At 45.0% G+C, this 27353-nt stretch overlaps 1 protein-coding gene and 1 long non-coding RNA gene across 2 annotated transcripts; both read right to left on the bottom strand.

Annotated features, from left to right (window-relative positions):
- Positions 1–1420: 1420 nt before the first annotated feature.
- Positions 1421–21847, bottom strand: METTL3 (methyltransferase 3, N6-adenosine-methyltransferase complex catalytic subunit). The gene is given in 12 exon segments (XM_077789912.1): positions 1421–1661; positions 4039–4151; positions 8108–8173; positions 9908–10016; positions 10158–10196; positions 11858–12045; positions 15024–15258; positions 16985–17160; positions 19602–19946; positions 20914–21084; positions 21086–21205; positions 21728–21847. Coding segments are annotated over 12 exon segments (1773 nt in total). The 5' UTR covers positions 21827–21847; the 3' UTR covers positions 1421–1549.
- Positions 21848–25524: 3677 nt separating this feature from the next.
- Positions 25525–27137, bottom strand: LOC110481633 (uncharacterized). Its single transcript, XR_002467281.3, has 2 exons — positions 25840–27137; positions 25525–25731 (listed from the first exon to the last, which is right to left on the bottom strand). It is a non-coding gene; the product is annotated as an uncharacterized LOC110481633 (long non-coding RNA).
- Between the last annotated feature and the right edge of the window lie 216 nt (positions 27138–27353).

The raw sequence follows: 27353 nt of genomic DNA on the forward strand, positions 1-27353 counted from the left end.
AAATTGCAAAAAAACCCAAACAAAACCTCAAATAAAACAAAAAAATGCCAAATAAAATTTAAAAAAAATCTCAAATAAGACCCCAAACAAACCCCAAAAAAAAAGAAAAGAAAAACCCAAAAAATGACTAAAAAAATCAATAAAACCTCAAATAAATCCCAAATAAAACCCCAAAAAAATTTCAAATAAAATCCAAATAAATCCCAAATAAAAGCCTGACTAAGACTCAAAAAAACCCCAAATAAATGATAAAGAAAAGGCTAAAAAAACCAAATAAAACGCAAAAAAAATCCCAATTAAAACGCAAAAAAAATCCCAATTAAAACCCAAAAAAATCCCAAATAAAACCCTGAATAAGACCCTCAAAAATACCCAAAAAAATGAAAAAAGAAAAAAACAAAAAAATGGCTAAAAATACAAAATAAAACCCCAAATAAAACCCAAAAAAATTCCAAATAAAACCCAAATAAATCCCAAATAAAACCGTGAATAAGACCCCCAAAAAAAACCCAAAAAAATGAAAAAACAACCCAAAAATATGGCTAAAAATACAAAATAAAACCCCAAAAAATTCCAAATAAAATCCAAATAAATCCCAAATAAAAGCCTGAATAAGACCCAAAAAAAAACCCAAAAAAAGAAAAAAAAACAAAAAAAATGACTAAAAAAACCAAATAAAACCCCAAATAAATCCCAAAAAAACCCCTGAATAACACCAAAAAAAACCCCAAAAAAATGAAAATAAAACCCCCAAAAAATTAGTAAAAAACAAAAAAAAACCCAAATAAATCCCAAATAAAAGCCTGAATAAGACCCAAAAAAAAACCCAAAAAAAATGAAAAAAACCCCAAAAAAATTACTAAAAAAATCAAATAAAACCCAAATAAATCCCAAATAAAGGCCTGAATAAGACCCAAAAAAAACCCCCAAAAAATGAAAATAAAAACCAAACAAAACCCCAAATAAATCCCCAAAAAAAAACCCTGAATAACACCGAAAAAAACCCAAAAAAAAAGAAAATAAAAACCAAAACAAATGACTAAAAAACCAAATAAAACCCCAAATAAATCCCAAAAAAAACCCTGAATAAGACCCAAAAAAAACCCCAAAAAAATGAAAATAAAACCCCAAAAAAATTAGTAAAAAACCAGAAAAAAACCGAAATAAATCCCAAATAAAAGCCTGAATAAGACCCAAAAAACACCCGAAAATAATGAAAATAAAAACCAAACAAAACCCCAAATCCCCAAAAAAACCCCTGAATAAGACCCAAAAAAAACCCAAAAAAAGAAAATAAAAACCAAAAAAAAAAGACTAAAAAACCAAATAAAACCCCAAATAAATCCCAAAAAAAACCCTGAACAAGACCCAAAAAAACCCCCAAAAAATGAAAATAAAAACCAAAAAAATGACTAAAAAACCAAATAAAACCCCAAATAAATCCCCAAAAAAAAAATGAACAAAACGCCAAATAAATGCATAAAAACCCCAAATAAAACTCACAGAAAAGCCCCGAATTAACGCAAAAAATCCCAAATAAATTCGGCGTTCAGAGGTTCTTGGGCTTGGCGATGACGCCGTCGGGGTAGTGCTGCTTGAACCGCGCCACCACGTCGGGGTCCAGCAGGTGGATCCCGTCCAGCTGGTTCCCCAGCGTGATCCTGAGGGAAAAAAAACAAAATAATTTAATTTCAGACCCAAAAAACTCGAGTTCAGCCATCAAAAAAAAAATCCCGTTAAAAAATGGCAAAAAAATTAAAAAAAAAACACAAAAAACACGGATTTCTGGCCCGAAAAATCAAAAAAAAATCAAATTTCAGACTTGGAAAAATCAAGTTCAGTCATCAAAAAAAAAATCACACCAAAAAAACCAAAAAAAACGAATTTCAGTCCCGAAAAACCCCAAAAAAAGCAAATTTCAGACCCAAAAAACTCAAGTTCAGCCATCAAAAAAAATCCCCAAAGAAAACCCAAAAAAAATCAAATTTCAGACCCAAAAAACTCAAGTTCAGTGATCAAAAAAAATCCCCAAAAAAAACCCCAAAAAAAATCAAATTTCAGACCCAAAAAACTCAAGTTCAGTGATCAAAAAAAAAATCCCAAAAAAAACCCCCAAAAAAATCAAATTTCAGACCCAAAAAACTCAAGTTCAGTGATCAAAAAAAATCCCAAAAAAAAACCCAAAAAAAAATCAAATTTCAGACCCAAAAAACTCAAGTTCAGCCATCAAAAAAAAAAATCCCATAAAAAAATTGCAAAAAAATACCCACAAAAAAACCGATTTTCAGTCCCGAAAAACCCCAAAAAATATCAAATTTCAGACCCAAAAAAATCAAGTTGAGCCATCAAAAAAAAATCCCGTTAAAAAATGGCAAAAAAATCCAAAAAAAAACCACAAAAAACACAAATTTCTGGCCCGAAAAATCAAAAAAAAAAATCAAATTTCAGACCCAAAAAAATCAAGTTCAGTCATCAAAAAAAAATCCCCCAAAAAAAGTTGCAAAAAACCCCACAAAAAAAGCGAATTTCAGTCCTGAAAAACCCCAAAAAAATCAAATTTCAGACCCAAAAAACTCAAGTTCAGCCATCAAAAAAAAATCCCCCAAAAAAATCCCGTAAAAAATCGCAAAAAAAACCGAATTTCAGTCCCGAAAAGCCCCAAAAAAAACCCAATTTCAGTCCCAAAAAATCCAAATCTAGTTAACAAAAAAAATCCCACAAAGAATCCCCAAAAAAAACACCAAAAAAAACCAAATTTCAGTCTCAAAAAACCCCAAAAATTCCAAATTCAGTCATTAAAAAAAATCCCAAAAAATCTAAAAAAAGACACCAAAAAAAACCCGAAAACCCCCAAATTTCAGTCCCAAAAAACCCAAAAAATCCAAATTCAATCACTAAAAAGAATCCCCTTTAAACTCCTCCAAAAATCCTCTAAAAGTCCCTCAAAATCCCCTTTAAACCCCTGAAAAAACCCCCAAAAAAATCTCCAAAAAATCCCATTTAAACCCCTAAAAAAAATTCCATTTAAATTCCCCAAAATCCCTGTTAAAATAAAAAAAAAAATCCCCTTTAAATCCCAAAAAAAAAATCCAAAAATCTCATTTAAATCCCAAAAAAACCCCAAAAAATCCCCAAAAAAATCCCCCAAAAAAACCCCAAAAATCCCATTTAAACCCCTAAAAAAATCCCATTTAAATTCCCCAAAATCCCTGTTAAAATAAAAAAAAAAAAATCCCCTTTAAATCGCAAAAAAAATCCAAAAAAATTCATTTAAATCCCCAAAAAAACCCCAAAAATTCCCCTTTAAATCCCCAAAAAAAACCCCAAAAATCCCCTTTAAATCCCCCAAAAAAACCCCCAAAAATCCCATTTAAACCCCTAAAATAATCCCATTTAAGTTCCCCAAAATCCCTGTTAAAATAAAAAAAAAAAATCCCCTTTAAATTGCAAAAAAATCCAAAAAACTCATTTAAATCCCCCAAAAAAACCCCAAAAATTCCCCTTTAAATCCCCAAAAAACCCCCAAAAAATCCCCTTTAAATCCCCCCAAAAAAACCCCAAAAATCCCATTTAAACCCCTAAAAAAATCCCATTTAAATTCCCCAAAATCCCTGTTAAAATAAAAAAATCCCCTTTAAATCTCAAAAAAACCCCCAAAAAATCCCCTTTAAATCCCCCCCAAAAAAAACCAAAATTCCCATGTAAATCCCATTTAAATCCCCTTTAACCCCCCCAAAAAATCCCCTAAAAGCCCCCAAAAATCCCATTTAAACCCCTAAAATAATCCCATTTAAATTCCCCAAAATCCCTGTTAAAATAAAAAAAAAATCCCCTTTAAATCCCAAAAAAAATCCAAAAAAACTCATTTAAATCCCCAAAAAACCCCCAAAAAATCCCCTTTAAACCCCCAAAAAAAACCCCAAAAAATCCCCAAAAAAATCCCAATTAAATCCCCTTTAATCCCCCAAAAAAACTCCAAAAAAAAACCAAAAAAATCCCCTTTAAATCCTCCAAAATTCCCATTAAACCCCGATTTACCAGTTGGGCTGCACGTTGTGGGGGCGCCCGAAAAGTTCGATTTTCCTCGTGCCGGGCGACAGCCGCTCGATCATCCCGTAGATCTCGTCGGGTTTGTGGCTGGTGGAGCGCACCTGCAAAAAACCAAACAAAAAAAAAAAAAGTTTTACCTTTTCCTCCGTTTTTTGCCTTTTTTTTTTGCTATTTTCTGCTATTTTTCGCCCTTTTTTTGCTCTTTCTTTCTTGGTTTTGCTGCGTTTTCTGAGGGGGTTTTTGGTTTCCCGCCGTTTTCTGAGGGGATTTCGTTTTCCCGCCTTTTTTCCTGAGGTATTTTCTTCATTTTTCACCATTTTATGAGGTAAATTCCACATTTTTCACCATTTTATGAGGTAATTTCCTCATTTTAACCATTTCCTGAGGTATTTCCCTCATTATTCACATTTTTCTGAGGTAATTTCCTCATTTTTTCCCATTTTCTGAGGGGATTTCGTTTTCCTGCCTTTTTTTCTGAGGTATTTTCCTCATTTTTCACCATTTTATGATGTAAACTCCACATTTTTCACCATTTTATGAGGTAAATTCCACACTTTTCACCATTTTATGAGGTAATTCCCTCATTTTAACCATTTCCTGAGGTATTTCCCTCATTATTCACATTTTTTCTGAGGGGATTTCGTTTCCCTGCCTTTTTTTCTGAGGTATTTTCCTCATTTTTCACCATTTTATGAGCTAATTTCCTCATTTTTCTCCCTTTTCTGAGGTAATTCCCTCATTTTTCTCCTTTCCTGACATAATTCCCTCATTTTAACCATTTCCTGAGCTATTTCCCTCATTATTCACATTTTTCTGAGGTAATTTCCTCATTTTTTCCCATTTTCTGAGGGGATTTCGTTTTCCCGCCTTTTTTCCTGAGGTATTTTCCTCATTTTCCACCATTTTATGATGTAAATTCCACATTTTCCACCATTTTATGAGGTAAATTCCACACTTTCCACCATTTTATGAGGTAATTTCCTCATTTTAACCATTTCCTCAGGTATTTCCCTCATTACTCACATTTTTCTGAGGTAATTTCCTCATTTTTTCCCATTTTCTGAGGGGATTTCGTTTTCCCGCCTTTTTTTCTGAGGTATTTTCCTCATTTTTCACTATTTTATGAGGTAAATTCCACACTTTTCACCATTTTATGAGGTAATTCCCTCATTTTAACCATTTCCTGAGCTATTTCCCTCATTATTCACATTTTTCTGAGGTAATTTCCTCATTTTTTCCCATTTTCTGAGGGGATTTCGTTTTCCCGCCTTTTTTTCTGAGGTATTTTCCTCATTTTTCACCATTTTATGAGGGAAATTCCACATTTTCCACCATTTTATGAGGTAAATTCCACACTTTTCACCATTTTATGAGGTAATTACCTCATTTTAACCATTTCCTGAGGTATTTCCCTCATTATTCACATTTTTCTGAGGTAATTTCCTCATTTTTTCCCATTTTCTGAGGGGATTTCATTTTCCCGCCTTTTTTCCTGAGGTATTTTCTTCATTTTTCACCATTTTATGAGGTAAATTCCACATTTTTCACCATTTTATGAGGTAATTCCCTCATTTTAACCATTTCCTGAGGTATTTCCCTCATTATTCACATTTTTCTGAGGTAATTTCCTCATTTTTTCCCATTTTCTGAGGGGATTTCGTTTTCCCGCCTTTTTTCCTGAGGTATTTTCTTCATTTTTCACCATTTTATGAGGTAAATTCCTCATTTTTCACCATTTTATGAGGTAATTTCCTCATTTTAACCATTTCCTGAGGTATTTCCCTCATTATTCACATTTTTTCTGAGGGGATTTCGTTTGCCCGCCTTTTTTTCTGAGGTATTTTCCTCATTTTTCACCATTTTATGAGCTAATTTCCTCATTTTTCTCCCTTTTCTGAGGTAATTCCCTCATTTTTCTCCTTTCCTGACATAAATCCCTCATTTTAACCATTTCCTGAGGTATTTCCCTCATTATTCACATTTTTCTGAGGTAATTTCCTCATTTTTTCCCATTTTCTGAGGGGATTTCGTTTTCCCGCCTTTTTTCCTGAGGTATTTTCCTCATTTTTCACCATTTTATGAGGTAAATTCCACATTTTCGACCATTTTATGAGGTAAATTCCACACTTTTCACCATTTTATGAGGTAATTCCCTCATTTTAACCATTTCCTGAGCTATTTCCCTCATTATTCACATTTTTTCTGAGGGGATTTCGTTTGCCCGCCTTTTTTTCTGAGGTATTTTCCTCATTTTTCACCATTTTATGAGCTAATTTCCTCATTTTTCTCCCTTTTCTGAGGTAATTCCCTCATTTTAACCATTTCCTGAGGTATTTCCCTCATTATTCACATTTTTCTGAGGTAATTTCCTCATTTTTTCCCATTTTCTGAGGGGATTTCGCTTTCCCGCCTTTTTTTTCTGAGGTATTTTCCTCATTTTTCACCATTTTATGAGGTAATTCCCTCATTTTAACCATTTCCTGAGGTATTTCCCTCGTTATTCACATTTTTCTGAGGTAATTTCCTCATTTTTTCCCATTTTCTGAGGGGATTTCGTTTTCCCGCCTTTTTTCCTGAGGTATTTTCTTCATTTTTCACCATTTTATGAGGTAAATTCCACATTTTTCACCATTTTATGAGGTAATTCCCTCATTTTAACCATTTCCTGAGGTATTTCCCTCATTATTCACATTTTTCTGAGGTAATTTCCTCATTTTTTCCCATTTTCTGAGGGGATTTCGCTTTCCCGCCTTTTTTTTCTGAGGTATTTTCCTCATTTTTCACCATTTTATGAGGTAAATTCCACATTTTTCACCATTTCATGAGGTAATTCCCTCATTTTTCTCCTTTTCCTGAAATAATTTCCTCATTTTTACCATTTTCTGAGCTATTTCCCTCATTTTTCTCCCTTTTCTGAGGTAATTTCCTCATTTTTCCCATTTTCTGAGGGGTTTTTTGGTTTCCCGACGTTTTCTGGGTTTAAATCCTGAGGATTTTGGGGTTAAACCCCCAGATTTTGGGGTTAAATCCTCATTATTTATGTTTTAACCCCCAGATTTTGGTTTTAAATCCCACATTTGCAGATTTAAAACCCCAGATTTTGGGGTTAAATCTCCAGATTTTTGGTTTAAATGCCCCAATTTTGGGTTTAAATCCTGAGGATTTTGGGGTTAAACCCCCAGATTTTGGGGTTAAATCCTCTTTTTTATGTTTTAACCCCCAGATTTTGGGTTTAAATCCCACATTTACAGATTTAAAACCCCAGACTTCGGGTTTAAATGCCCCAATTTTGGGTTTAAATCCTGAGGATTTTGGGGTTAAACCCCCCAGATTTTGGGGTTAAATCCTCATTTTTTATGTTTTAACCCCCAGATTTTGGGTTTAAATCCCACATTTGCAGATTTAAAACCCCAGATTTTGGGTTTAAAACCCCAGACTTCGGGTTTAAATGCCCCAATTTTGGGTTTAAATCCTGAGGATTTTGGGCTTAAACCCCCAGATTTTTGGTTTAAATGCCCCAATTTTGGGTTTAAATCCTGAGGATTTTGGGGTTAAACCCCCAGATTTTGGGGTTAAATCCTCTTTTTTATGTTTTAACCCCCAGATTTTGGGTTTAAATCCCACATTTGCAGATTTAAAACCCCAGACTTCGGGTTTAAATGCCCCAATTTTGGGTTTAAATCCTGAGGATTTTGGGGTTAAACCCCCAGATTTTGCGGTTAAATCCTCATTTTTTATGTTTTAACCCCCAGATTTTGGGTTTAAATCCCACATTTGCAGATTTAAAACCCCAGACTTCGGGTTTAAATGCCCCAATTTTGGGTTTAAATCCTGAGGATTTTGGGGTTAAACCCACAGATTTTGGGGTTAAAACCCCCAGATTTTGGGCTTAAACCCCCAGATTTTTGGTTTAAATGCCCCAATTTTGGGTTTAAATCCTGAGGATTTTGGGGTTAAACCCCCCAAATTTGGGTGAAATTTCCCAAAATCAGGGGGTTAAAGGGGGGGTTTCGGGGCGGGGTTTTTGGGGTGAAACCCCGCGGATTTGGGGTCTCACCTCGGCCACGATGACGTCACAATCCAGGCCCCGGTTGAAGCCTTGGGGGTTCCCCTTCACCCCCACCTGTGGGAGGTGAAAATTTGGGGGGTCCCAAAACCCCAAAATCCCCCAAATCTGCCCCAAAATACCCCGAACCCCTGAATCTGTCCTTAAAAACCCCAAATCCCCAAAATCTGCCCCAAAATCTGCCCCAAAATCCCCAAAATCTGCCCCAAACCCCCAAAATCTGTCCCTAAACACCCAAAATCCCCAAAACCCACCCCAAAATCCCCAAAATCTGCCCCAAAATATTCCAAACCCATAAATCTGTCCCTAAACACCCAAAATTCCAAAAATCTGCCCCAAACCCCCAAAATCTGTCCCTAAACACCCAAAATCCCCAAAACCCACCCCAAAATCTGCCCCAAAATATTCCAAACGCATAAATCTGTCCCTAAACACCCAAAATTCCAAAAATCTGCCCCAAAATATCCCAAATCCCTAAATCTGTCCATAAATACCCAAAATCCCCAAAATCTGCCCCAAAATACTCCAAACTGATAAATCTGTCCCTAAACACCCAAAATTCCCAAAATTTCCCCCAAAATATCCCAAACCCCCAAAAACTGCCCGTAAATATCCAAAATCCCCAAAATACCCCAAACCCCCAAAATCTGCCCCAAAACACCCAAAATTCCCAAAATCTGCCCCAAAACCCCCCAAATTCTCACCAAGGCCCCCAAAATCCCCAAAATCTGCCCCAAAATCTGCCCCAAAATTCCCAAATTCCCCTGGGACTTGCGGTCGGTTTTGGGGTGAATATTTGGAATTTTTGGGGTGAATATTTGGGATTTTTGGGGTGAATATTTGAGATTTTTCAGTTCAATATTTGGGATTTTTTCGTGTCAATATTTGGGAAATTTTGGGGTGAACATTTGCGATTTTTTGGTGCGAATATTTGGGATTTTTGGGATGAATATTTGGGATTTTTGGGGTCGATATTTTGGATTTTTTGAGGTCGATATTTGGGATTTCTAGGTTGTCAATATTTGGGATTTTTTGAGGCGAATATTTGGGATTTTTGGGGTCGATATTTGGAATTTTTGGGGTGGATATCTGGGATTTTTGGGGTCGATATTTGGAATTTTGGGGTCAATATTTGTGATTTTTAAGGTGAATATTTGGAAATTTTTAGGGTGAACATTTGGAATTTTTGGGGTGGATATTTTGGATTTTTGGGGTCAATATTTGGTATTTTTGGGGCAAATATTTGGGATTTTTGGGGCGGATATTTGAAATTTTTGGGGTAAATATTTGGTATTTTTAGGGCGGATATTTGAAATTTTTGGGGTAAATATTTGGTATTTTTGGGGCAAATATTTGGTATTTTTGGGGCGGATATTTGAAATTTTTGGAGCGGATATTTGGGATTTTTGGGTTCAATATTTGGGATTTTTTCAGTGGCTATTTGGGAATTTTTGGGGTGAACATTTGAGATTTTTGGGGCGAATATTTGGAATTTTTGGGGTGGATATTTTGGATTTTTGGGGCGAATATTTGGGATTTTTGGGTTCAATATTTGTGATTTTTTTCAGTGGCTCTTTGGGAATTTTTGGGCTGCACATTTGGGATTTTCGGGGCGAATAGTTGGTATTTTTGGGGCGGATATTTGAAATTTTTGGGGCTGATATTTGGGATTTTTGGGTTCAATATTTGGGATTTTTTTCAGTGGCTCTTTGGGAATTTTTGGGCTGCACATTTGGGATTTTCGGGGCGGATATTTGGGATTTTTGGGGCGAATCTGGGGGATTTTGGTACCAGGCAATGCTCCTTGCCGTGGTTCAGCCAATGCCCCGTCCGGCCCGTGCGGATGATTCGCTGCAGCTGATTCGTCTTCACCCAAATTATTTCATCCACGCGCTCGTACCTGCCCCAAATTTGGGAAATTTTGGGGTTTTTGGGGTTTTTAACAATTTTTGCAGTTTTTTTCAGGGTTTTTTTGGGGGGGTTTTGGAGGTTTTTTTGGGATTTTTTGGCGTTTTTTTGAATTAAAAAATTAAAAACTCACCCCCAGAGGTTGAGGCACTCGCGGCCCAGCTCCATTGCCCTGGAATGGGGGGAAAAAATGGGATTTTGGGGGAGAAAAAATTGGGATTTTGAGGGGAAAATTGGGATTTTTGGGGAGAAAATGGGGATTTTGAGGGGAAAATTGGGATTTTGGGGGAGAAAATTGGGGGTTTTGGGGGGGGAAATTCGGATTTTGAGGGAAAATTGGGTTTTGGGGGAAAAGATTGGGATTTTTGGGGAAAAGATTGGGATTTTGGGGGGAAAATGGGATTTTTGGGAAGGGAAATCGGATTTTGGGGGGAAAATTGGGATTTGAGGGGGAAATTTGGGAATTTGGGGGAAAAATTTGGATTTTGGGGGGAAAATTGGGACTTTGGGGGGGAAATTGGGATTTGAGAGGGAAAAATTGGGATTTTGAGGGAAAATTGGGGTTTTGGGGGAAAAGGTTGGGATTTTGGGGGAAAAACTGAGTTTTTGAGGGAAAAAATTGGGGTTTTGGGAGGAAAATTGGGATTTTGGGCAGGGAAATTGGGATTTGGGGGAAAAAATTGGGATTTTGGGTCACTATGGGTTTGAAATAAATCCCCACACTTTGGAGGTGAATCTTGGGATTTTTGGGGTGAATATTGAGGTTTTTGGGGTGAATATTGGGGTTTTTGGGGTCGCTATGTATTTGGGGCAAATCCTGGGGCTTTTGGTCAAAAATCTCGTGATTTTTGGGGCGAATCTCGGGGATTTTGGGGTGGTTATGTGTTTGAAATAAATCCCGACAGATTTGGGGTGAATTCTCAGAGTTTGAGCGTGAATTCTGAGGGTTTTTGGGGTGAATTTCAGGGTTTTTGGGGTCGCTATGGATTCGGGGTAAATCCTGGGGGTTTTGCTCAAAAATCTTGTGATTTTTGGGGGAAATCTCAGGGTTTTTGGGGTCTTTATGGGTTTGGGGTAAATCCCAACAGATTTGGGGTGAATCCTCAGGGTTTGGGCGTGAATTCTCGGGGTTCTTGGGGTGAATATTGCGGTTTTTGGGGTGAATATTGGGGTTTTTGGGGTCACTATGGATTCGGGGTAAATCCTGGGGGTTTTGCTCAAAAATCTCATGATTTTTGGGGGAAATCTCGGGGTTTTTGGGGTCCTTATGGGTTTGGGGTAAATCCCAACAGATTTGTGGTGAATTCTCAGAGTTTGAGCGTGAATTCTGAGGGTTTTTGGGGTGAATATTGGGGTTTTGGGGGTCGCTACGTATTCGGGGTAAATCCTGGGGGTTTTGCTCAAAAATCTCGTGATTTTTGGGGGAAATCTCGGGGTTTTTGGGGTCTTTATGGGTTTGGGGTAAATCCCAACAGATCTGAGGTGAATCCTCAGAGTTTTGGCATGAATTCCGAGGGGTTTTGGGGTGAATATTGGGGTTTTTGGGGTCGCTACGGATTCAGAATAAATCCTGGGAGTTTTGGTCACAAATCTCATGATTTTTGGGGGAAATCTCGGGGTTTTTGGGGTCCTTATGGGTTTGGGGTAAATCCCAACAGATCTGAGGTGAATCCTCAGGGTTTGGGCGTGAATTCTCGGGGTTTTTGGGGTGAATATTGAGGTTTTTGGGGTGAATTTTGGGGTTTTTGGGGTCGCTACGGATTCGGGGTAAATCCTGGGAGTTTTGCTCAAAAATCTCGTGATTTTTGGGGCAAATCCGGGGGATTTTGGGACCTGCCAGTGACCCAGAGGAAGAGGAATCCCTCGTCCTGCAGCACGGGGATGTTGAGGCGCCGCATCTCGTCGTCCGTCAGCGTCCCGTAGGGCAGCTCCATGTGGATGTCCCAGGGCGGGTCCGCCATCACCACGGCGAACTTGCCCAGGATGGACACGTCCAGGTAGCGGATGTCGCAGCAGATCCACTGAAAAAACGGGGCAAAAACGGGGAAAAACGGTTAAAATGGCGAAAAATGGTGAAAAATGGCAAAAAACGGCAAAAAAACAGCTAAAAAGGGGAGGAATTGGGTCAGAAATGGTGTCTCAGGAACTTGCCCAGGATGGACACGTCCAGGTAGCGGATGTCGCAGCAGATCCACTGAAAAAATGGGGCAAAAACGGGGAAAAACGGTTAAAATAGCAAAAAACGTCGAAAAACGGCAAAAAACGGCAAAAAAACAGCTAAAAAGGGGAGGAATTGGGTCAGAAATGGTGTCTCAGGTGATTGACCAGGTTGGACACGTCCAGGGAGCCGATGTCGCAGCAGATCCACTGAGAAAATGGGGCAAAAACGAGCGAAAACGGTTAAAATGGCGGAAAACTGAGAAAAACGGCAAAAAACGGCAAAAAACGACAAAAAACAGCTAAAAAGGGGAGGAATTGGGTAAGAAATGGTGTCTCAGGAGGTTGTCCTGGAGGGATGTGTGCAGGGAGTGGATGTCGCAGCAGATCCACTGAAAAAACGGGGTAAAAACGAGCAAAAACGGTTAAAATGGTGAAAAATGGTGAAAAATGGCGAAAAACGGCAAAAAACGGCAAAAAAACAGCTAAAAAGGGGAGGAATTGGGTCAGAAATGGTGTCTCAGGTGATTGACCAGGATGGACACGTTCAGGTAGCGGATGTCGCAGCAGATCCACTGAGAAAATGGGGCAAAAACGAGCAAAAACGGTTAAAATGGCGAAAATTGCAAAAAATAGCAAAAAACGGCGAAACCGGCAAAATAACACCTAAAAAGGGAAGGAATTGGGTCAGAAATGGTGTCTCAGGTGATTGACCAGGTTGGACACGTCCAGGTAGCGGATGTCGCAGCAGATCCACTGAAAAAACGGGGCAAAAATGAGCGAAAACGGTTAAAATGGCGGAAAACTGAGAAAAACGGCAAAAAACGGCAAAAAACGACAAAAAACAGCTAAAAAGGGGAGGAATTGGGTCAGAAATGGTGTCTCAGGTGATTGACCAGGTTGGACACATCCAGGTAGCGGATGTCGCAGCAGATCCACTGAAAAAACGGGGCAAAAACGAGCGAAAACGGTTAAAATGGCGAAAAATGGCGAAAAACGGCAAAAAATCACCTAAAAATCCCCAATAATAGAATAAAAAATCTCCATTAATAGAATAAAAAATCACCATTAAGATAATAAAAAATCGCCATTAATATACTAAATAACCCCCATTAATAGAATAAAAAATCACAATTAATAGAATAAAAAATCGCCATTAGCATAATAAAAAAAATCCCCAATAATAGAATAAAAAATCTCTATTAATATACTAAATAATCCCCATTAATAGAATAAAAAATCGCCATTAATAGAATAAAAAATCCATCATTACCAGAATAAAAAATCACCATTAACAGAATAAAAACCCCCCATCAATACACGAAATAACCCCCGTTAACACACTAAAAAACCACCATTAACATAATAAAAAATCCCCATTAATAGAATAAAAAATCACCATTAATTGAATAAAAAATTGTCATTAACATACTAAATAATCCCCATTAATAGAATAAAAAAACCCCAAATAATAGAATAAAAAACCCCCAATAACAGAATAAAAATCCCCCATCCATACACTGAATAACCCCCGTTAACACACTAAAAAACCACCATTAACATAATAAAAAACCACCATTAATAGAATAAAAAATCGCCATTAATTGAATAAAAAATCCACCATTAACATAATAAAATAACCCCCAATAACAGAATAAAAAACCCCCACCCATACACTAAATAACCCCCGTTAACACACTAAAAAACCACCGTTATCAGAATAAAAAAAGTCATTAAAACAATCTCCATTAATATACTAAATAATCCCCATTAATAGAATAAAAAATCTCCATTAATAGAATAAATAATGCACATTAGTAGAATAAAAAATCTCCATTAATACACTAAATAATCCCCATTAATAGAATAAAAAATCACCATTAATAGAATAAAAAATCCCCATTAACATAATAAAAATCCCCAATAATAGAATAAAAAATCTCCATTAATATACTAAATAATCCCCATTAATAGAATAAAAAATCCCCATTAATAGAATAAAAAACCGCCATTAACATAATAAAAAATTCCCAATAATAGAATAAAAAATCTCTATTAATATACTAAATAATCCCCATTAATAGAATAAAAAATCACCATTACTTAAATAAAAAATCCCCATTAATAGAATAAAAAATCCCCATTGATTGAATAAAAAATCACCATTATCATAATAAAAAATCCCCACTAATAGAATAAAAAATCGCCATTAATAGAATAAAAAATCACCATTAATAGAATAAAAAATCTCCATTACTATACTAAATAATCCCCATTAATAGAATAAAAAATCTCCATTACTTAAATAAAAAATCCCCATTAATAGAATAAAAAATCGCCATTAATTGAATAAAAAATCACCACCAATAGAATAAAAAATCCCCATTAATAGAATAAAAAATCACCATTAATAGAATAAAAAATCCACCATTAACATAATAAAATAACCCCCAATAACAGAATAAAAACCCCCCATCCATACACTGAATAACCCCCATTAACACACTAAAAAACCACCATTAACATAATAAAAAACCACCATTAATAGAATAAAAAATCGCCATTAACATAATAAAAAATCACCATTAATTGAATAAAAAACCACCATTAATAGAATAAAAAATCGCCATTAATTGAATAAAAAATCCCCATTAATAGAATAAAAAACCGCCATTAACATAATAAAAAATCCCCATTAATAGAATAAAAAACCCCCAAATAATAGAATAAAAAACCCCCAATAACAGAATAAAAATCCCCCACCCATACACTAAATAACCCTCATTAACATACTAAAAAACCACCGTTATCCGAATAAAAAACATTATAAATTTATCCTCACCTGCGGCGGGAAGAGGCGGTCGGCGCCGGCGTCGGGCGGGGCGGGGCCGCGGGGCGGCGCGGGGGGCGTGGCCTGCGCGGGGGGGCGTGGCCTCGCGGGGGCGTGGCCTCGGGGGGGCGTGGCCGCGCAGGTGTCAATCTCGTAGTGGACGTACTTGCAGGTGTCCATGTGGAAGCAGGTGTTGAGGAAGGAGCAGTCGCCCAGAGACTCGTCCGTGTGCTTGTTGATGATGCGGCTGCGGGCGGGTTTTGGGGGGAATTCGGGGGGAATTGGGAAATTGGGGGAAAAATGGGGGTTTGGGGGGATAAATGGGGTTTTGGGGGAAAAAATGGGGTTTTGGGGGGAAAAATGGGGGAGAAAATGGGATTTTTGGGGGAATAAATGGGATTTTTGGGGGGAAAAATGGGGGAGAAAATGGGGTTTTTGGGGGAATAAATGGGGTTTTTGGAGGAATAAATGGGGTTTTTAGGGGGAAATAATGGGGGTGTTTTGGGGGAAAAATGAGATTTTTGGAGGAAATAAATGGGGTTTTTAGGGGGAAATAAATGGGGTTTTTAGGGGGAAAAATGGGAATTTTTGTGGAATAAATGGGGTTTTTAGGGTGAAATAAATGGGATTTTTGGGGGGAAAAATGGGGGAGAAAATGGGATTTTTGGGGGGAAAAATGGGGGAGAAAATGGGGTTTTTGGGGGGAAAAATGGGGGAGAAAATGGGATTTTTGGGGGGAAAAATGGGGGAGAAAATGGGGTTTTTGGGGGGAAAAATGGGGGAGAAAATGGGATTTTTGGAGGAATAAATGGGGTTTTTAGGGGGAAAGAAATGGGGGTTTTAGGGGGGAATAAATGGGGGTTTTAGGGGGGAATAAATGGGGTTTTTAGAGAGAAATAAATGGGGTTTTTAGGGGGAAAAATGGGGTTTTTGGGGGGAAAAATGGGGGAGAAAATGGAATTTTTGGGGGAGAAAATGGGATTTTTGGGGGAATAAATGGGGTTTTTAGGGGGAAAGAAATGGGGGTTTTAGAGAGAAATAAATGGGGTTTTTAGGGGGAAATAAATGGGGTTTTTAGGGGGAAAAAATGGGGGTTTTTGGAGGAATAAATGGGGATTTTAGGGGGAAATAAATGGGGTTTTTAGGGGGAAAAAATGGGGGTTTTGGGGGGACAATGGGGTTTTTAGGGGGAAAAAATGGGGTTTTAGGGGGAATAAATGGGGTTTTTAGGGGGAAAAAATGGGGTTTTTAGGCGGAAATAATGGGGGTGTTTCGGGGGAAAAATGAAATTTTTGGAGGAAATAAATGGGGTTTTTGGGGGAATAAATGGGGTTTTTGGAGGAATAAATGGGGTTTTTAGAGGGAAAGAAATGGGGGTTTTAGGGGGGAATAAATGGGGTTTTTAGGGAGAAATAAATGGGAATTTTTGAGGAATAAATGGGGTTTTTAGGGGGAAAGAAATGGGGGTTTTAGGGGGAAATAAATGGGGTTTTTAGGAGGAAATAAATGGGGTTTTTGGGGGAATTTTGGGGAAAAAATGGGATTTTTGGAGGAAATAAATGGGGTTTTTAGGGGGAAATAAATGGGGTTTTTAGCAGGAAATAAATGGGGTTTTTAGGGGGAAATAAATGGGGTGTTTGGGGGGAAGAATGGGATTTTTGGAGGAAATAAATGGGGATTTTAGGGGGAAATAAATGGGGATTTTAGGGGGAAATAAATGCGGTTTTTGGGGGGAGAAACGGGATTTTTGGGGGAATTTTGGGGGGAAAATGGGATTTTTGGAGGAATAAATTGGATTTTTGGAGGAAATAAACGGGGTTTTTGGAGGAAATAAATCACCGCAAAACGCAAGAAAATCACCCCAGAAATCTAAATTAAACCCCAAAAAATCCCCAAAAAAATTCCATATAACGACCCAAAAACCCCCAATAACCCCCCCGAGATTTTCAATTAAATATGCAAATGATCCTGACCGGAAGTGGAGGCGCCGGCAGGGCCGCTCGCCGCCCGAGGCCTTGACGCACTCCTCGGTGGTGCCGTGGTCGCAGAACTCCTGCACCTGGGCGCGCCCGCGCGACCGGAACTTCTCCACGATGGACTGCTCCTTGGCCGTGGTGGTGTTCAGCAGCTCCAGGATCTCCTGGCTCACCTGCGCCCAGGTGCGCCCGCCGTGGTGGGAAACCCCGCCCACCCGGCTGGAAACCCCGCCCATGCTCTTTAAACCACGCCCACCAGGGGTTAAACCACGCCCATTTGCCATTAAACCCCGCTCGTTATCTCCAGACCCCGCCCACGTCCCTTAGACCCCGCCTACCAGGATTAAACCCCGCCTACCAGGGTTAAACCCCGCCCACCTGCCTCAAACCCCGCCCACCAGTGTTAAACCACGCCCATTTGCCATTAAACACCGCCCGTTATCTCCAGACCCCGCCCACGTCCCTTAGACCCCGCCTACCAGGATTAAACCCCGCCCACCAGTGTTAAACCACGCCCGTTTGCCATTAAACCCCGCCCATGTCCCTTAAGCCCCGCCCACGCGTCTCTAACCCCGCCCACCAGTGTTAAACCACGCCCACTTGCCATTAAACCCCGCCCATGACCCTCAAACCCCGCCCACCCGTCTCTAACCCCGCCCATTTGCCATTAAACCCCGCCCATTTCCCTTAAGCCCCGCCCACCTGCTTTAAACCACGCCAATTTACCATTAAACCACGCCCACATCCCCTCAAGCCCCGCCCACCAGCGGTAAACCCCGCCCATTTGTCATTAAACCCCGCCTACCATCCTTAAACCACGCCCACATCCCATCAAACCCCGCCCACCAGGGTTAAACCCCGCCCATTTGCCATTAAACCCCGCCCATCATCGTAAAACCCCACCCATTTATCATTAAACCCCGCCCACCAGTGTTAAACTCCGCCCACCAGCATTAAACCCCACCCATCATTGTTAAACCCCGCCCACCAGTGTTAAACCCCGCCCACCTGCATTAAACCCCGCCCATTTGCCATCAAACCCCGCCCACCATCCTTAAACCACGCCCATTTGCCATCAAGCCCCGCCCATCATTGTTAAACCCCGCCCATTTGTCATTAAACCCCGCCCATCATTGTTAAACCCCGCCCATTTGTCATTAAACCCCGCCCACCACCCTTAAACCACGCCCATTTGTCATTAAACCCCGCCCACCAGGCTTAAACCCCGCCCATCAGTGTTAAACCCCGCCCATCATTGTTAAACCCCGCCCATTTGTCATTAAACCCCGCCCATCATTGTTAAACCCCGCCCATTTGTCATTAAACCCCGCCCACCACGTTTAAACCCCGCCCTCCTCCTTAAAACGCCGCCATTTTGAAATGCCGCCATCTTGAAATGCGGCCATTTTGATAGTCCGCCATTTTCAAACTCCATCTTAAAACCCCGCCATTTTGCAACTCCGCCATTTTGAAACTCCACCATCTTACAATCCCGCCATTTTGAAATGCCACCATCTTAAAACTCCGCCATCTTGAAAACCCGCCATTTTAAAACTCCGCCATCTTAAAACTCCATCTCAAAACTCTGCCATCTTGAAACTCCACCATCTTAAAACGCCCCCATTTTGAAACTCTGCCATCTTGAAACTCCACCATCTTAAAACGCCCCCATTTTGAAACTCCGCCATTTGAAACTCCACCATCTTGAAACCCCAACATTTTAAAAATCCACCATCTTAAAAGCCTGCCATTTTGCAACTCCGCCATCTTGAAACTCCACCATCTTAAAACGCCCCCATTTTGAAACTCCGCCATTTGAAACTCCACCATCTTGAAACCCCAACATTTTAAAAATCCACCATCTTAAAAGCCTGCCATTTTGCAACTCCGCCATCTTGAAACTCCTCCATCTTAAAACTCCATCTCAAAACTCCGCCATTTTGAAACTCCGCCATCTTAAAACTCAGCCATCTTGAAGTACCACCATCTTAAAACTCTACCATCTTAAAACCCCGCCATTTTGAAACTCCACCATATTAAAACTCTGCCATTTTGAAACTCCATCTTAAAACCCTGCCATTCTGCAACTCCGCCATTTTGAAACGCTGCCATTTTGCAACTCCACCTTCTTAAAACCCAGCCATTTTGAAACTCCGCCATCTTGAAACCGTGACATTTTGCAACTCCACCATCTCAAAACTCCATCTCAAAACCCCGCCATCTTGAAACTCTGCCATCTTAAAACCCCGTCATTTTGCAACTCCGCCATTTTGGAACTCCACCATCTTGAAACCCCACCATTTTGCAACTCCGCCATCTTAGAACCCTGCCATTTTGAAATGCCAGCATCTTAAAACTCCGCCATCTTGAAACCCCACCATTTTGCAACTCCACCATTTTACAACTCCATCTCAAAACCCCGCCATTTTGCAACTCCGCCATCTTAAAACTCCATCTTAGAACCCCGCCATTCTGAAACTCCGCCATCTTAAAACCCCGCCATTTTGCAACTCCGCCATCTTGAAACTCCACCATCTTGAAACCCCGCCATTTTGCAACCCAGCCATCTTGAACCCCCCCCAAACCCCTCCCACCTTTCCCCAAATCCCCTCACCTTCTTGCTCTGCTGCTCCTTGGTGGACTGCTGGCTCAGCAGGCTCTCGATCTCCAGATCCACGTCCGACGCCGCCGCCGCCGCCGCCGCCCGCCGGCACCGCTTGGCCGCCTCCTTCCCTTCCCCGGCGCCGCCGGCCGGCTCCGCCTCGCGCCGGCGCCCCCCGCCCGGCGGCGGCGGCGGGGCGGCGGCGGCGGCGGCCATGGCGGCCAGCTTGGAGTGGTCGGCGCAGGTGACGAGGGCGGGGCCGTCGTGCAGCAGCCCCCGGCGCACCTCGATCAGCTCCTGCGCCGCGAACTTGTGCAGGAGGCTCTCCACCGCCCGCAGCGTCACCTGCGCGTCGCCCTGGGGGGGGGGGGGAACACCTGGGCACACCTGGGCACACCTGGGTATGGGGGGGACGCACCTGGGGATAGCTGAGGTGGTGGTGGGTACCAGGTGTGTGCCCAGGTGAGTGCCCAGGTGTATTGCCAATGCCCAGGTGAGTGCCCAGATGTACTGCCAATGCCCAGGTGAGTGCCCAGGTCTGTCCCACCTGTCCCAGGTGTGCCCCCAATGCCCAGGTGACCCCAGGTGTGTCCAGGTGTTCCCAGGTGAGTACCCAGCTGTGCCCAGGTGTGCTCAGGTGTGCCGAGGTGTATTGCCAATGCCCAGGTGAGTGCCCAGGCGTGCCCGCAATGCATAGGCGAGTACCCAGCTGTGCCCAGATGTGTTCAGGTGTGCCCAGGTGTATTGCCAATGCCCAGGTGAGTGCCCAGGTGTGCCCCCAATGCACAGGCGAGTACCCAGGTGCCCCTAGGTGTGCCCAGGTCTACCCAGGTGTATCCCCCACACCCAGGTGAGTGCCCAGGCGTACTCAGGTGCGCCCAGGTGAGTGCCCAGGTATGCCCAGGTGCCCCCAGGTGTACTCAGGTGTGCCCAGGTGAGTACCCAGCTGTGCCCAGGTGTGCTCAGGTGTATCCCCATGTGCCCAGGTGTGCCCAACTGTACTCAGGTGTGCTCAGGTGTGCACAGGTGAGTACACAGGTGTGTCCCACCTGTCCTAGGTGTGTTCTGCATGCCCAGGTGTGCCCAGGTGAGTGCCCAGGTGTACCCAGGTGTATCTCCCACACCCAGGTGAGTACCCAGGTGCCCCCAGGTGTGCCCAGGTGTATCTGCCAATGCCCTGGTGAGTGTTCAGGTGTGCCCAGGTGCCCCCAGGTGTGCCCAGGTGAGTACCCAGGTGTGTCCCACGTGTCCCAGGTGTGTTCCCCATGCCCAGGTGAGTGCCCAGGTGAGTGCCCAGGCGCCCCCGGGCGCCCCCCACACCTACCCCGGCGATGGCGCTGCGGATGGCGGCGGCGTCGGCGGGCAGGGGCGTGGCCAGGTCGGACAGGTGCAGCAGGAGGCGCCGCTCCAGCGCCGGGTCCGGCTCCGGGGGATCCCCCGGGACCCCCTCGGGACCCCCGGCCGGGGAGGGGGCGGAGCCGGAGGCGGGGCCGAGCGAGGCCACGCCCCCCTGGGCGGGGCCCGAGGGGGCGGGGCCCGAGGGGGCGGGGCTGGAGGTGCGGGGGGGCGTGGCCAGGGAGAGGTCATGGCAGGGGTCTGTGGGGGGTAATTAGCACCTAATTAATGCACGTGACTAATTACCTCTGTGGCTTAATTCGCATCTATTCTTAATTACACTTTAGTTCTTAATTAACCCCTATTTTTGATTACCCCCAGTTGTTAATTAACCCGTTAATTTCCCCTTCCCCCTCATTAACGCCTTTAATTATCCCTCATTAACCCCCTGATTACCCCTCGTTAACCCCTTTAATTACCCTTCCCCCCTCATTAACCTCTAATTCCCCCTCATTAACCTCTACTTACCCCTTCCCCCTCATTAACCCATTTAATTACCTCTTCCCCCTAATTAACCCCTACCTTTCCCTAATTACTCCTCATTAACCCCTAATTACCCCTGATTACCCCATTAATTACCCTTCCCCCCCGCCATTAACCCCTAATTACCCCTGATTACCCCATTAATTACCCTTTCCCCCGCCATTAACCCCTAATTACCCCTGATTACCCCATTAATCACCCTTCCCGCCCGCCATTAACCCCTAATTAACCCATTAATTACCCTCCCCGCCCTCACCGGCGGCTCCCAGCGGGTCCCGCTTGCGGCGGCGCCGCAGCCGCTCCCGCAGCGAGTCCAGCTGCTTCTTGTGGGCCTGGATGGAGCTCCACGTGTCCGACATGGCGCCGGAGCCGCCGCCCGCGGCCCGCGGAACCGGGAGCGCCCGGAAACGGAGGGAAACGGGGCCGGGAAGCCGCCGCCGCCATGATGAGTGTGGGCAGCGCCGCTTGTTTCAATGGGGACAGCCGCCATTTTGAGTGCTGGCAGCCGTTTTAACAGGAAACGCCGCCATTTTGCGTGATGGCACCCGCCGTTATATCCGTTGTGGCCGCCGCCATTTTGGTGACGGGCAGGTTCTACTGGCAACCGCCGCCATTTTGCGTGCTGGCACTGTCGTTATTTCCGCTGTTCCCGCCGCCATTTTGAATACTGGCAGCACCCGCCCTCATTCAGGATTTCCATTCAAAGCGGCGGCTTTAAAAGCCCGAAATTCCCCTCCCGCCGCTCCCACGGACACCGCGCCCCTCCGGCCTTTCAATCATTTTAATTTGGACCCGAACGGCGGCGATTTGGCGCCCCGGTGAGGGCAAAGCGGCGAGCGCCGCCATTTTGGCGACGGGCAGGTTCTCATGGCAACCGCCGCCATTTTGCGTGCTGGCACTGTCGTTATTTCCGTTCTTGCTGCCGCCATTTTGAGTGTTGGCACTCGACATTATTTCCGCTGTTCCCGCCGCCATTTTGCGTGCTGGCAACACCCGCCCTTATTCACGATTTCCACGCAAAGCGGCGACTTTAAAAGCCCGAAATTCCCCTCCCGCCGCTCCCACGGACACCGCGCCCCTCCCGGCCTTTTAATCCCTTTATTCCAAACCCGAACAGCGGCGTTTTGGCGCCCCGGTGAGGGCACAGCGGCGAGCGCCGCCATTTTGACTACGGGCAAACTCCCAAGGGAACCGCCATTTTGGCGACGGGCAGGTTCTCATGGCAACCGCCGCCATTTTGCGTGCTGGCACCCGCCATTATTTCCGCTGTTGCCGCCGCCATTTTGGTGACGGGCAGGATCTACTGGCAACCGCCGCCATTTTGCATGCTGGCACTGTCGTTATTTCCGCTGTTGCTGCCGCCATTTTGCGTGCTGGCACCCGCCATGATTTCCGCTGTTCCTGCCGCCATTTTGCGTGCTGGCAGCGCCCGCCCTCCCTCACGATTTCCACGCAAAGCGGCGGCTTTAAAAGCCCGAAATTCCCGTCCCGCCGCTCCCACGGACACCGCGCCCCTCCCGCCTTTTAATCCCTTTATTCCAAACCCGAACAGCGGCGTTTTGGCGCCCCGGAGAGGGCAAAGCGGCGAGCGCCGCCATTTTGACTACGGGCAAACTCCCAAGGGAACCGCCATTTTGGCGACGGGCAGATTCCCATGGCAACCGCCGCCATTTTGCGTGCTGGCACCCGCCATTATTTCCGTTGTTGCCGCCGCCATTTTGAATACTGGCAGCACCCGCCCTCATTTACGATTTCCACGCAAAGCGGCGGCTTTAAAACCGCGCGATTCCCGTCCCGCCGCTCCCACGGACACCGCGCCCCTCTCGCCTTTCAATCATTTTAATTCGGACCCGAACGGCGGCGGTTTGGAGCCCCGGTGAGGGCAAAGCGGCGAGCGCCGCCATTTTGGGGACGGGCAGGTTCTCATGGCAACCGCCGCCATTTTGCGTGATGGCATCCGCCATTATTTCCGTTGTTTCCGCCGCCATTTTGGTGACGGGCAGGTTCTACTGGCAACTGCCGCCATTTTGCGTGCTGGCACTGTCGTTATTTCCGTTTTTGCTGCCGCCATTTTGCGTGCTGGCACCCGCCATTATTTCCGCTGTTCCCGCCGCCATTTTGCGTGCTGGCAACACCCGCCCTCCCTCACGATTTCCACGCAAAGCGGCGGCTTTAAAAGCCCGAAATTCCCGTCCCGCCGCTCCCACGGACACCGCGCCCCTCCCGCCTTTCAATCCCTTTATTCCAAACCCGAACAGCGGCGTTTTGGCGCCCCGGTGAGGGCAAAGCGGCGAGCGCCGCCATTTTGACTACGGGCAAACTCCCAAGGGAACCGCCATTTTGGCGAGGGGCAGATTCCCATGGCAACCGCCGCCATTTTGCGTGCTGGCACCCGCCATTATTTCCGTTGTTACTGCCGCCATCTTGAGTGCTGGCAGAGCCTTTAATTTAAACGGGGAACGCCGCCATTTTGAGTGTTGGCACCCGCCATTATTTCTGCTGTTCCCGCCGCCATTTTGCGTGCTGGCAACACCCGCCCTCATTCAGGATTTCCACGCAAAGCGGCGGCTTTAAAACCGCGCAATTCCCGTCCCGCCGCTCCCACGGACACCGCGCCCCTCCCGCCTTTTAATCCCTTTATTCCAAACCCGAACAGCGGCGTTTTGGCGCCCCGGTGAGGGCACAGCGGCGAGCGCCGCCATTTTGACTACGGGCAAACTCCCAAGGGAACCGCCATTTTGGCGACGGGCAGATTCCCATGGCAACCGCCGCCATTTTGCGTGCTGGCACCCGCCATTATTTCCGCTGTTGCCGCCGCCATTTTGGTGACGGGCAGGATCTACTGGCAACCGCCGCCATTTTGCGTGCTGGCACTGTCGTTATTTCCGCTGTTGCCGCCGCCATTTTGAATACTGGCAGCACCCGCCCTCATTCAGGATTTCCACGCAAAGCGGCGGCTTTAAAACGGCGCAATTCCCGTCCCGCCGCTCCCACGGACACCGCGCCCCTCCCGCTTTTCAATCATTTTAATTCGGACCCGAACAGCGGCGGTTTGGAGCCCCGGTGAGGGCACAGCGGCGAGCGCCGCCATTTTGGCTACGGGCAGGTTCTTATGGCAACCGCCGCCATTTTGCGTGCTGGCACCCGCCATTATTTCCGTTGTTTCCGCCGCCATTTTGGTGACGGGCAGGTTCTACTGGCAACTGCCGCCATTTTGCGTGCTGGCACCCGCCATTATTTCCGCTGTTCCCGCCGCCATTTTGAATACTGGCAGCACCCGCCCTCATTCAGGATTTCCATTCAAAGCGGCGGCTTTAAAAGCCCGAAATTCCCGTCCCGCCGCTCCCACGGACACCGCGCCCCTCCGGCCTTTTAATCCCTTTATTCCAAACCCGAACAGCGGCGGTTTGGAGCCCCGGTGAGGGCAAAGCGGCGAGCGCCGCCATTTTGACTACGGGCAGGTTCTCATGGCAACCGCCGCCATTTTGCGTGCTGGCACCCGCCATTATTTCCGTTGTTAGTGCCGCCATCTTGAGTGCTGGCGGAGCCTTTAATTTAAACGGGGAACGCCGCCATTTTGAGTGCTGGCACCCGCCATTATTTCCGCTGTTCCCGCCGCCATTTTGCGTGCTGGCAACACCCGCCCTCATTCAGGATTTCCATTCAAAGCGGCGGCTTTAAAAGCCCGAAATTCCCGTCCCGCCGCTCCCACGGACACCGCGCCCCTCCGGCCTTTCAATCCCTTTATTCCAAACCCGAACAGCGGCGGTTTGGCGCCCCGGAGAGGGCAAAGCGGCGAGCGCCGCCATTTTGGCGACGGGCAGGTTCCCATGGCAACCGCCGCCATTTTGGCGACGGGCAGGTTTCCATAGCAACCGCCGCCATTTTGCGCACCCGGTGAGGGCGCGGCGCCGTTGCCGCCATCTTTGTTAAGGGCGCCGCCATTTTGCCCGTCGGATTTTTTTTTGGGGCGAATTCTTCGATTTTTGGCGGCTCCTTTCTTCCTCTTCACCCCCAAAATCACACGCGGGACGAGGTGGGGGGAGGGGCCAGCAAAGGGTTTTATCGTTTTTATTGATGAGGAGCTGGGGAGGTGAAAGAATTTTGGGGGAGGTCCCATAAAAACCCCCCCAAATTTTTTTTGGGGTGAATTTCTGGGGAAAAAAAAATAAAAAAAAATCCCTCCCTCACCCCCAAATTATTCCCCCGGAATTTTGGGGTCTCCTTTGCCGCCAGCGGGGCTCGAGCTCCGGTCTGGGGGCGCCTGTGGGGAAGAAAAAGGGGTGAACACCCCAAAAAAACGTCAATTTTGGGGGAATTTTGGGGGGAATTTTGGGGGAAATTTGGGGAATTTTGGGGTCTCCCCGCTCACCTCCCCCCGTCCGTCGGGGTTTTGGGGTTCTGCCGCCATTTCGGGGGGCTCGGACCCCTCCATGTCTTCATCCTCCTCTTCCTCCCGCAGCCGCCCCAAATTTGGGGTTTGGGGGTCCCGGCGCCCCCCGGGGTGGGCGTGGCCACGGCCGCGCACCTGGCCCAGGTGTGGGAGCCCCGAAATCGGGGAATTTCCGCCCAAAATCGAGGAATTCGCACCCAAAAGTGGGGATTTTCCACCCAAAATTGGGGAGTTTCCGCCCGAAATCGAGGAATTCGCACCCAAAAGTGGGGAATTTGCACCCAAAATTTGGGAGTTTCCACCCAAATTTGGGGGGTTTCCGCATAAATTTGGGGAATTTCCGCCTAAATTTGGGGGGTTTCCGCCCAAAATTGAGGAATTCGCACCCAAAACTGGGGGGTTTCCACCCAAAATTGGGGAATTTCCATCCAAAATTGAGGAATTTGCACCCAAAATTGGAGAATCTCCAGCCAAAATTGAGGAATTTGCACCCAAAATTGGGGAATTTCCATCCAAAATTGGGGAATTTCCACCCAAAATTGAGGAATTTCCACCCAAATTTGAGGAATTTTCACCCAAAATTGAGGATTTTCCACCCAAATTGGGGCAGGTTCCGCTGCCCGAAATTGGGGGATTTCCGCCTAAAATTGGGGAATTTTTGCCTAAATTTGGCGGGATTCCGCCCGAAATTGAGGAATTTTCACCCAAAACTGGGAAATTTCCATCCAAAATTGGGGATTTAACGCCAAAATTTGAGGGATTTCCAACCAAAATTGAGGAATTCCCACCCAAATTTGGGGAATTCCCACTTGGATTTGAGGAATTGTCACCCAAAATTGTGGAATTTTCCCCCAAAATTGTGGAATTCCCGCCGGAAATTGAGGAATTTCCACCCAAAATCGCTGAATTCCCAACCAAATTTGAGGAATTTCCATCCAAAATTCCAGAATTTTCACCGAAATTTAAGGAATTCTTGGCTTGATTTGAAGAAATTTCCACCAAAATTTCAGAATTCCCACCCAAAATTCCAGAATTTTCCCTCAAAATTGTGGAATTTTCCCCCAAATTGGAGGAATTTCCACCCAAAATCGTTGAATTCCCACCCAAAATTCCAGAATTTTCCCCCAAAATTGCAGAATTTCCACCTAAATTCGAGCAATTTCCACCCAAATTTGTGGAATTTCCGCCCGGATTTGAGGAACTTCCACCCAAAATTCCAGAATTCTGCCCCGAAATCGCGGAATTTCCACCCAAAATGGCGGAACCTCCCCCTGAATTGGCGGAATTCCCGTCCGGAAGGTTCCGGAAGCCGCCCTGGCAGGAGGGGGCGGGGCCAGGTGGGGGGGGCGGGGCCACTTCCGGGGGGACCTGTGGGGGGAGCAGAGTGACCGAGTGTCCCCTGAGTCACCCCTGACCCCTGAGTGACCCCTGAGTGACCCCGAGTGACCCGAGTGACCTCTGACCCAAACCTTGACCCAACCTTGACCCATTGA

The sequence above is a fragment of the Lonchura striata genome, chromosome 39 (assembly GCF_046129695.1).
Source record: "Lonchura striata isolate bLonStr1 chromosome 39, bLonStr1.mat, whole genome shotgun sequence".
NCBI lineage: Eukaryota > Metazoa > Chordata > Aves > Passeriformes > Estrildidae > Lonchura > Lonchura striata.